General features: G+C 39.2%; 1 protein-coding gene and 1 pseudogene across 2 annotated transcripts in view; one reads left to right on the forward strand and one right to left on the reverse strand.

Annotated features, from left to right (window-relative positions):
* LOC115357567 (CD209 antigen-like protein E) overlaps positions 1-10,102 on the forward strand; it is an 81,677-nt gene extending 71,575 nt beyond the window's left edge. The window contains exons 4-6 of one of the 2 annotated variants that reach the window (XM_030049139.1): positions 7,528-7,679; positions 8,969-9,069; positions 9,567-10,102. In XM_030049139.1, the coding sequence (XP_029904999.1) occupies positions 7,528-7,679; positions 8,969-9,069; positions 9,567-9,717 (404 nt within the window). In that variant the 3' untranslated portion in view covers positions 9,718-10,102. The remainder of the gene's footprint in view (positions 1-7,527; positions 7,680-8,968; positions 9,070-9,566) is intronic. The other variant, XM_030049113.1, reaches the window with a different exon arrangement.
* LOC115354791 (putative nuclease HARBI1) lies at positions 2,182-3,420 on the reverse strand (annotated as a pseudogene).
* Positions 10,103-11,954: the final 1,852 nt, after the last annotated feature.

An 11,954-nucleotide genomic window follows, 5' to 3' on the forward strand; every position in this document is an offset into this window, starting at 1 on the left:
CAACTAACAATAAATAAAGAAAGAAATAAATCAATTGCCAATAATTAAAGGAATCAATCAAGCAGGAGATCAAAAAAGAAAGAAAGAAAGAAAATCAACACGGTGTGCTGAGACGATATGGACTTAAGTCCTCTTGGGCCGGAACAGGCCGCAGAGCCAAGAGAAGAACTTCTTCTTTGAACTCTTCTGTGGTGACTATCAAAACAGAAAATTAGTCACCTGCAGCATGGGTTTTAGGGAGTTTTAACGCGTATCTATTTCCAGTAATAAAAAGAAGGTTCAAACAAACTTGCCTTTGATCCGTTCCCTTTATTGAAGTGGTTGAATATTGTAGATGACAGATAACAGCTTGATCATATTGATGAGGATGAATTGTTGGTGGAATCAGTTACAAAATAAAGAGAAAAAACTCAAATTCTCCAAAATTGCTATCACGGTAAAAAACTGTGTGCCTTTCACCCATGTGCTCCATTTTCCACTAATTCACCAACACCTGTGGCCCTTACTTGAACCCACCTCACCTGTGACCCACGGCCTCTCACTTCCTGTGCAGGCAAGAAAGCTGTTGCCATCAAGGGGCCAACACAATCAATAGAACCAAATAACATAAACAAACAAGACTTAATGGCTCTAACACTTCTTTCTTTGCTCTGTTCCAGCAACCTGTCAAAAAAATAAAACAACAACAAAAGGTTAGATCTAATTTGTACCTGGACTGTGTCTCCTCTTGTCCTCTTCTACTAATAAACTGATGTTTTTGATTTCTCATCACAACAATACATCTGCAGTGATTAAAATTAGAGTTTACACAGCACCACAGACGAGGAGTTTAGTTTTACACATGATAAAACTTTAAAGGCTACAGCTAACACAAACCATGTGATCATGAACTGTAAATTATGAGCTTGAGAAAAAATCCTGCCTCAACCCAACTTCATGTAAATAAATACACAGACACATTTTGAAATATGTTGTTATACAGTTTCTGTGAGAAGCTCCATATCCTCTCAGTTTGCATGCTAATTTGCAGGGCAGCTCACCTCCTCAGCTGCATAGATAATAGAATAGCGCTGATGATTTTTTTTTTTTTTTTTTTTAATTCTCGTGCCACCCCCCACGTGACATGAAAAAAATGCCCGCTTCGCCCACGTCAAAAACCGCTACTGCCTCTCTGCTCAGCCAGAGAAAAAATAAGGTGCGCACATCCAAAAACCACTTTGGCCAGGTGCTGGAATCAACAAGATAAAGAAGAAGATAAAGATCCTGCACACTGTAGTTCCCATTCAGAAAAATTTATTAAGACAAGTGCAAAAACGTGACATTTCGAGCCAAAATGCTCTTCCTCAGACTCTAACTCTAATTTAGAGTCTGAGATTAGAGATTCTCTGGTTGCAGCTGCCAAACGCCGCAAGGCATGCTGGGAAAAAAATCGCCGACTGTGTCAATGCATAAGTTAGTGCAATTATAATATTACTTCCCCACCATGACGGCACGAGTAGATCTGACTACAGAAGCATTTGTATGTTCCATAAATGTATGTGTTTATGAAATTTTTCATTATGGCATTTGCAATGCCATTTGGCTCGTTTCCAAATGGCTCTACTCAGGTGGAGGCCATGGATGATGAGGAGACGCTGTCTGCAGGCTTGGAAAGACTACTACTCGTTGCTGGTACACTGTAGTCCATAATTAACAGTTATATGCCATTCACCCTGTTTTAACATAGATCCAGTGTGGACACTTGGCAGTTGCTGATGTATCTTTCATTTCTCACTAATGGTGGTGGTCTGCACATGGGACTAATGGGTGTCCTCAAGTGCTCGCTATCTTAAAATGAATTAGCTGCTATGATGTTTATTTCACAGGAAGAGGGAAATCCTCCAGACCCTGAGCCGGTGGCCTCCACCTCCAGACAGTCCACCAGGAAACAATCACAAATTGTAATTAACTTAAATTTAATGAGGATAGTGAGTGTGACATTGGCATTATTCTAAAGCCAGCCATGTAAAGGAGCAATGCTTATATGGTGAAGCAACTGCATTATGTATTCAATTTGTTTCAGGTTGGAGCAGACAGTGTGAGATCTCTGTACAAAAGGAAATTGGAAGTGTTGCAGCAAAGTCATTGGGCATTGAATTAAAAAAACTGAAAATCAAAAAGCTCAGACTTGAGGTGGAAAAATTAGAACACAAGAAGAAGGTAATTCAGTGATTTATTTTCCTTCCTGATTGTGGTGATGTTGTGCAGAACCACACATGCAGAAATGATCCTGCATGCCCAGTCTGGGGCCACCCTCAGGCCATGGAGGCATGTAAACCGTGCCTTGATGACCCCAAAGGTCATCTCTATCCTGACCCTGGTTTTGGCATGGGCCACATTGAACCTCATTTGTGGATCAGGATAGGGGGTCATAAGATAAGGCAGGCATGCATAGCCCCTGTCTCCAAGGAGCAAGCCTACTACTGAAAAAGGTATTGTGTGGGCGTGTTTATACATTTGGACAGTTTAATTTAAAATGACTGACATAAAATAATATTGTAAGATGAATTCTACCTGAATGTTGAGACTGTGAAAGGACTTCCTATTCACAAAGTCAGCCTCATTCTCACCCAGATGGGCGGAGATGGGGATGTGGGTGCAGTCAATGGCACCCAGCACCCTGGGGAACCCTGTGAAAGGAATGTGCTGCATTTAATATACAACGGCAAACATCATAGGGCTTAGTCTACATTATGCAAATTACACATCAACCTAGCTTACCTGCGATGTCATAAAAGCCCTCTTTGATGCACTGCGTGGGCAGGTGGCCAGGAAACACCACGAATGCATCGACAAGCTCAGTCAGGGCCCCCGCGACTTTGTGAATAGCTCTACAGACAGTGTTTTTCCCGAGGTTTTCGGCATCGCCAACAGAATACATAAAAGTACCTATGAATAAATGAATGAATGATTTAGTTCAACAAATAATGGATTAATGGCATTTTATCTGTGACTTGCTTGCGACCCATCCAATCAGGGATTTACAGACATCATACTCATTGCAAACATCAATAAGAAATAAATTACCTGTGGCAAAAACCTCAGTGCAATGCACACTGTCTGCGGGACTGTCAGCGCTCAGTTGCGGTGCGTTACATTACTAACGTACGGCTCCAGCAGCTGACAGATGTATCTTAGTCCCTCTCCCGAAAACCTGTACCTCTCGTACAAACACTGTTCAGGGAACTGGAAAGGATTACAACGACCCCGAAATATTTTCTCGCACCTGAGCGCTCTTCGCACGAGTTGTGCACCAAGATCCACCGGGTTCTCATCAAATGGACAGGCCATTTTCCAAGAGAATTGATTGGTCAGTAGGTGGGGCTTTTATACCTGCTGAGCTCTTATCCTGAACTTAACCTGCTCCGGAGCAGGTTAGGTGTTCAGCGTATGTTACCACGGCAACGTAGCCCAACAGGAAGTAATCCACCTTTATGGTACAGAAAAGCCAGGGTTAAGCCTGAAGTTAGCTCGCTAAGCCGAAATCCAGCTTTATGGTACAGGCCTCTGGTCGTTTTCTATTCTTACCCCTCCCTCCCCCCGAGAGCGAGACCCTCCCAGACGGTAACGGCTGCTACCGGCGCCCGGTATAATATAGAAATATTTTATGTAATATAAAAATACTTTTTATATGGACAAAATCTTGTTTGAATTAAAAAGCTGGCACCAGGTGGGCCGGCCGCGCCGCGGCACCAGTCAGGTCTGCCAGATCTGACAGGTGAGCGCGCACACATACTGCCATGTATACCTTTCATTATAAATCAACTTTTGTTTATACGCGGCTGCAGCAGCACAACGGACAATGACACAGATAACATGGCTGATTATTGACTGCGCAATGCGCTCGTTTTTGCGGTCGTGCCGCCCCCCATGTGACATGAAAAAATGTCACCCCAAAAAACTAAACTGTACATTCCAAGTGTTTAGTGTGAGGGGATCCCAGTTAAAATATGATCATTTTGCGGGTCACAGCCTGAATTTTTTGGGAACCCCTGCTATACAGCCTGGATAAAATTACATTTTATTCAATAAAGCAAGTTTTGCAGCTTTAACATATGAGAATATCAAGGTAGCTAAGGTTACAATAAACAAATAAATGTCAAGTCATTGCATTGTTAAATTCTAATCTACTTAATCTTATTTCATTCTAGTCATGTGATGGTTGCACTATGGACACGTTTGTCTCAGAGACCCTGACTGCATGGCAACTGGAGAACTTGATCGAGACATTTAGAGGTAAATTATTATTGTTATCATTATTATTACTATTATTATGACAGGTTATATTGCAAGTAACTATTGTCTGATTTACAGGTGGGGACCAACATGGTGGAGTCCCTACAAACGGCAGAGACTCAACCGTTCCCACACGTTTTGTGTCTTGGTGATGAAACGACGACGAGCCAGGCCTTCACCATTGTCTCACAGAGCGCCATTGAAGCGGACACTTTGCTGGGTGCAGTAGACCTTTGTTTTTAGGCTTTCTTTGTTTTTTCCTTGTTTTTGACCTGAATTACACAAAGCAGTGACATGTTTAAATAACTTATTTTCATTGTGATCCAGTATGCTTGTTTTGTTTGTGTCATGCTCTGTTACGGTTTGTCTCCATCACGTTGGAATGGTGAAATAGAGGATGTTTGGCAAGAAGCAATGACATGACATGACATGGCTGATGTGTTAAAAAATAATTGCATGGTTGATGTGTTAAAAAATAATTGCATGGTTGATGTGTTAAAAAAAAAAATAGCAATAAATGCATTATTTTAGAACTGTTAATAATAATAAATGCATTTTATATATACATTTATGGGGTGATTCATTGCGTCATTATTATTATTATTATTATCATTATTATTATTGTTATTATCATTGTATAACCCACCAATATAGTTAATTTCAGTTACTAGCTTGGGTCAAATGAATAACCCAGTGCATAGATTATATATAACCCAGTGATGTAGTTATTTTAATTCCTAGCTTGGGTCAAATGAACAACCTGGTGTAGGGTTTGTATTTAACCCAGTGATATAGTTAATTATAATCACTACATTGGGTGAAATGAACAACCCAGCACATGGGTTAAAAGAACCCAACGTGTGTTCTGTCGTATAGTGACTCAGGCGCTGGGTTATGGTTGGGTTATTTAATAACCCAGCACTTAAAGTTAATGATGTTTTCCTAAATAACCACCTGTAACAATCGAGCCTAATTCTTGTAAGTACTACATTTAATGTAAAAAGTAAAAATATAGGAAGTATTTCAAAATCACAATAGATAACTGAATTTCCTGTAAGACCAAGAAATCCCACAGAACTGCCTGTTTTTTTTGTTTGTTTGTTTTTTTTTAATCAGCACTCCACCCAATTCAGTGGAAGCTATGAAGTTGCGCAAGCCACAAAATTTATTATATAAATGAGAAAACACAGCTAAGAAATTACCATTTCTTCTGCACTTGGACGCCGTACTTCATCTGTGCCGCATAAAAACAGAGCCAACAGAGCAGTGACCAAAGGTGAGTTTCTGAATGGTTTATTTAATAAAAGCCTCACCTTGCTTTATGCCAGGTTATTATCTGAATAATTACACAGTACATACTGTAAAATGAAAAATAACAGAAATAAAATTCCTGCCTGATATGTAACTTTTTATTTTTTATTCATTCATTCATTCATTTAGCTTAGCGGCTTCTTGGTTGCTTTAACAACAATTCAAATTCAATTGTTTTTCCTCAGGTTTTAATAAGCTTTTAAAATGCAGGATTTTTTTTTTTTTTTTTAACTTCTGTGATCCAACAGGCAAACGGGTGAGAAGCTGCATAATTCAGCAACAACAAAAATGGAGTTTAAAAGAAGAGAGCAGCATGCAGGTATTGATCCATGCATCAACACAAACACACACAAATGTACACACAAAGAATTTTCATGTAAGAGATTACACAACAATTTTCATGCAAGAGATTACACAACCAACTGCAAGGATACTTTGGTTTGTTTTCTAGGTGACCACAGACGTGCTGCTGCAGTGTGTCTGGGGCTGCTGTTTCTTCTCCTCCTGGTGACTCTTGGTGGTGAGCTGGACGTTTCTTGTTCAGTCAACTGTTGAACTAAGTTTGTGGTGCCATGATTACTAGCATTGATTTAAAGCAGTGTTTCCCAACCTTTTTTGTCTTGTGTACCTGTCTGTCTGGCTAGCTGTCTGGCACGATTGTACATCTCTCTCTGAACTCTTATGCTCCTTTGAAATTTGCCATTAAGTGCTGAGCCCTCAGCATGTTCATAGGTTTTAAATAATGCTATTAAAAGCAATAATCCTAATTTCTTTACTCACTGTTCTATTTCCACTACAGTCCATCAAAGTAGCTTTACAAGAACTAGAAACTCAAAATAAGCTCTAAAACTACAGGAAATACCTTGAATAATCCAACTACATTAAACTATTCTTCAAAAAAATTTATTGTAGTGTCAACAAAAACAAAGCAAGATATGGCATCAAATAGTGACATACTATATATGTTTGAGCTGTACACTGTCCCTTTTAGAGCAAATAAGAAAATGAAAGGAAACTATGCCACAAAATAATGCAGTTTAAAATGCAAAAAATAGATATCTATCTAGAGACAAACTCAAAATATCAGTAAAATATGAACTATTTCTGACATTAATATCCTGACAGACTGTTTGAAGGAATAAAAAGCTCAGTATCTGCTCCTCCTGTGGTCTGTCCTCTCTCTCCCTCACTGCCCTGCACTCGCTTCAGCTTGTAAACAATCATTAGCTATTAGCTTAAACAGTGAGCTGAAAGAGGCAGGTTTTGGACCAAGCAGGGGAAAATATCGCTTTTCATATTACAGCCTTGTGCTTGGTGAACAAGCGGTGTGATAAATGACTCACTGGCTTTCACTTGAGGAGGTTTTCTTGATAGTTATCACTAGGCTGCTGCCTCTCAGGCTGACGGACTGAAAGTTACCGAGCTGCCGCTCTGCTGGCAGCAGGATGCGGACCAAACCACTGTGAGGCATGGGGGGGTCATAACTTTTAAACACTTAAAACCCCACTATGCATTGCACTTTCATTGAATACTACTATATTATTCAAAATTTATGGATGGAGGGGTCTTGTCCCCCCCGACACCCCCGGGATTTCCGCCTATGTTTTCACGTACCCCCTGCAATGTGCTCGCGTACCCCTAGGGGTACGCGTACCCCCGGTTGGGGAAAACTGATTTAAAGTACACTACACCTTTGTTATTTTACAAATAACAGAGAGATTCAGGCCGGGTCCAACAACCCGACTGAAAACAAACATCAGCTGCAAATGAAGATTGACAGGCAGGAAGAGGAGAAAAAAGGCATGATCAATAGAATAAAGAAGATAAAGAATGTTTTTTAAATTCTCTGCAATGCCCTGGGTCATATAAATTATTGATTTTAAGTGTATATTAAACCTCATGAGCATTTTATGAGCAAAAAAAAATGTCTTTTTTCTCTAGAGATGATGTCACACATATGCCCAGATGGATGGACCTACTTCAGCGGCAGCTGTTACTTCATGTCTTCAGAACGTAAAAACTGGTTTGAGAGCAGGCAGGACTGTCTGAGGAGAGGAGCTGACCTGGTGATCATCAACAGCAGAGAAGAAAACGTGAGGGGCTTGGAAAGTTTACATTTTATTTACACATTAATATCTAAGGCTAAATATGTTTCTGCAGCTAGGAAATGCGTCCGTTTCCTCAAAAAAACTCATCGTTCCCACAGAATCTCACAGAAATTTCATTTGACAGTCCAGAAAAAATAAATAGAATAAGCTGCAGTACAAATACAAGGCAAAAAAGTGACGCTTGAGCTGCCTGATATCCTGTCATGATATATTAAATGTAATGTAAGGGTTTTACAAATAGGAACAAGAGTTCTTACTTATGGTATAAGCCTCTCTCCAGACTGCTCCACTGAATAATGTAGTATAAAACCATCCAAATTCAAGGTTGGCCAAAAGCAGGCAGTGGATCGTCTGCTAGACCATGAGGTGTACTGGCCTGCCCCCCAGCTATAACACACACTGCCCTGCCTGACAGTATCAAAAAAGATTCAGCTCAGGACAAGTTACAGCAAGGCAGGAATTAAAAGTCTTATTCTTTTTAGTAAAATCTTGCTTTTATTAAAGTACCAGTGAACAATCACCTACACAGCTCCAGGTTGTGTAGGTGATTGTGTGTATACAGCGGTGGTTGAATAAGGATGGCATTGTCAGGCTGGATGACATTAGTCATTGGTGCTGTAATAGTTCCTAGACACTTAACAATGAGCCAGTGTAAATACTTTCTTAACCCAGAGCTAAGAGCTTTCCTTATCTAGACCACATGCCTGCCATCCAGCTACGTGCCAGAAAAATCTCTTGCCTTCATTGTTGCTGAATGAAGTTCCAACAGTGGATAATTCCTCCCTGAAGATAGAAATACTTAGGTACAAAAGATGGAAAACTATAGCTAGCACTCCTGTAAGCTTTGTATCACCAAACCATCAAAAACTGAAAATCAAAACTGTCCCTGTGTCAGGAATCATAACCAACCTCCTGACTGAGGTAAAACCATGGTGCTGGACCTTTAATGGGCGGTTCACACTAAAATCTTAACAACGTGGGAGACCACAGACATAACAACAGATTTAACACATTTTTTACACTTGGTTTTGGAAGATAATCGGCTCAGTCCAGCCTCAAATCAGCAAATTATGTTCAGACCATTTGTTCTGTAAATGGCAGTACTTTTTAATTGTTGTATTCATGACAAAGCTTGTACCTCCATGGCAGTGCATTGAAGCCTCATGTAAACAGTCCAACAGGAATAAGATGACGATTACTCCATGTAGGGAAAAAAAGTCATTGTTTTTGTTTGTTGCTTAAAATCTTTTCTCTGTATGATTTTTCAAACCCAGTCGTTTCTGAAGAACTCTGGTCTCACAGCCTGGGTTGGTCTGTCTGATCTGGAAACAGAAGGGGAGTGGAAGTGGGTGGATGGATCAAGTCTGAGCTACAAGTAAGAAACTGACTTTTAATGTGACCATCTTTCTGTGACCCAAAATTACAGTAAATCAACACTTTTGAATGACATGCTGGCATCTCTGTTTTGCTGTGCTGGTGGAGCTAACTCATGTAAAAAGGACTAAGAAGTAAGACTATCTTTGCTTTAGACAAATTTTAAATATTTTCTGTATCATGAACCACACGCCAATTCCAGTAAACCTGCCCATTCAATGACATGCCCCCTAGGCCATTCACATACAAAATGTTTTTGGTTGATTTTCTATTATTTATAATGTATTTTATTTATAATATTTAACTCTGATGTTTCTAACTCTGTAAGAATTCATCCTGTTTTTAGCTCTTTCTGTTACTAAATGAAATGGAAAAAATGTTTTTTGTTGTTTTTTTTTTTTTGTTTTTTTTGTCAGCTAATTCGACATGCCATAATATACAACTACTTAACACTAAATGCTATGAAGTTGTTTTGTCATATGATTTAATCATGAATAGGTACTGGGCAAAAGGTCAGCCTGATGATTATGGTGGAGAAGACTGTGGAGAAGTGAGACCAACACGAGATGGATGGAATGATCTTCCTTGTTCTGAGAGGCTGCAGTGGATTTGTGAAAAGAGGATTCCAGTCCATCCACCTTGGATATGAACAACATTTTTTCTTGTCCTCTTACATTAAAAAAGAAGGAAGCAAAGAACACATATTTTGCCTAAATCAAACGACATGAATGATTTTACTGCGACAGATTGTCTTGAGAAAATAAAATAGTCTGGCTTGGGTGGATATTTCTGTTTAGAATACATTGCTGTCTCTCTTAAGTAAATAAAGTTTAGGAAAGGTTTTTGTCAGGAGTATAACTGTGACGACAATCAGCATTAATTTGTAAGAGTTTGAGATGGTAGAGAAAGCAGCCTGTTATATTTGCCTGTTTTCCTATAAAATAAATAAATGCATCAATAAATTAACATTTTCAAAAAATAGCCTCAGCTAGCAAGAGTTGTTGTACTGCTTGATTTTGTGAAAAGCTTATTCTTGACTGAATTATGTGAAGTTGTGAAGTTTAGGGTCCCTGGTTGTTGTTAGTTGTCTTATGATGCACAGTGAAGAGTGTTTTACTGAGTCTGAGGCTGTCCCTGGTCCTGCTCCCCCTGCTGGCCATGCTGACTCCTGCACCTTCCACAACCATTAGTTTTGCTGCAGAAATGCATTCATGCACTTGGTTCTCTGTCTTAGTCCCACTAATGTTCTCCCACTCCCTCCCCCATTTTCTGTGTGTGTGTGTCACATTTCTATATGCATGCCCTGTGTTACCCCTTAGCCTGTATTAATCTACAGGCTAAGCTTGAAAATTTATATCTAAAAAAAAAAGCACAAGGTGCATATGTTAGATCATGTGCAAAGTGGATAGAAGAAGGGGAAAGCTTATGTCTTGTACCAATTTGCTTTCATATTCTCTTTGTTGTTTGCATTTAAATTTGCTAAAATTTATTGAGAATTCCCTTACTTTAAATTTCAAGAATTCCCATTTACTACTGTAATTAATTATACTCCTATCTCTTTTGATTTTTTGTACTAAGTTTTTAATTGATTTAACATATACATTACTCACAAAAAGTTAGGGATATTCGGCTTTCGGGTGAAATTTCAGGATGAACCTAAAATGCATTATAACCTTTACAGGTGAACTTAATGTGACCTTCTGTAAACTTTTGAAAGCACATGTCCAACTGTTCAATGTTTCAGTACTTTTTGCACAAGTTGCTGTTCTCTAACAAGGAGTTTAACGGCAAAATTCACAACAGGTGTTTGATGCTCCAGCTCATCGAGGTCATATCATTAGGGAACGGCTGCTGGAGACTGGGGTACCTCAAATGGAGTGGCCTGCATTTTCTCAGACCTGAATCCCATAGAAAACCTATGGGATCAGCTGAGTCGCCGTGTAGAGGCTCGGAGCTCTGTACCCCAGAACCTCAATGTCCTGAGGGCCGCCCTTCAAGAAGAGTGGGATGCCATGCCTCAGCAGACAATATGTCGACTTGTGAACAGCATGAGACGTCGTTGTCAAGCTGTAATTGATGCTCAAGGGCACATGACAAGTTATTGACACTGACATTTTTTGTTGTGGTATATCCACCACTGTTGTTGGCTTTTGTTTCAAGAAATTGTTTGAGATGAGGAAATCAACAGTGCATGCTTCTACTTAAATGCCCTACTTTCATGATATAATATCACTGTAGCGTGAACATTTTACATTTTCCATAAATTTCACCCGAAAGCCAAATATCCCTAACTTTTTGTGAGTAGTGTATTTCATCTCTTAGAAGGTCAGCATTAAATTTCCAATAATCTTTTTTTATACCTAGTTCTACTTTCTGGATTCAAAGTAAGAGAAATTAAACAATGATCAGTTAAGGGAGCACTGGAAATTGAGACATCTGACACATATTTTACAAATTCAAGTGTTGCTAACCATAAGTCTATTCTAGATTTACTACTGCTATTTGGTTTCACCCGCGAAAATTGACCAACATTTGGATTTCTGTCTCTCCAAACATCTATTAGAGCAATGGCATTAATAAAATCAAATAAGGTGGTGTTATACTGGACAGAATTGTATCTGGAAGGGCATCTGTCCTGCCATTCATCAGGTGTTAAGTTTAAGTCCCCACCAATCAAAATCAGTTCAGTATGATAGATTTCCTTGTATTCAGAGATAACATCTGTCACTTTCAACAATAATAATTTGTTCTGATTATTGTTGTTATATCCGTACACATTTATCAAAATAACAACAGTGCCTTCAACATTTAACACAACTGCAAGCCAATGACCATCTTCATCATTTTTGAAAGTGGTTACCTTCCCTGGGCATCTGTTGAAACATA

The sequence above is a fragment of the Myripristis murdjan genome, chromosome 1, assembly GCF_902150065.1.
Source record: "Myripristis murdjan chromosome 1, fMyrMur1.1, whole genome shotgun sequence".
Taxonomy (NCBI): Eukaryota; Metazoa; Chordata; class Actinopteri; order Holocentriformes; family Holocentridae; genus Myripristis; species Myripristis murdjan.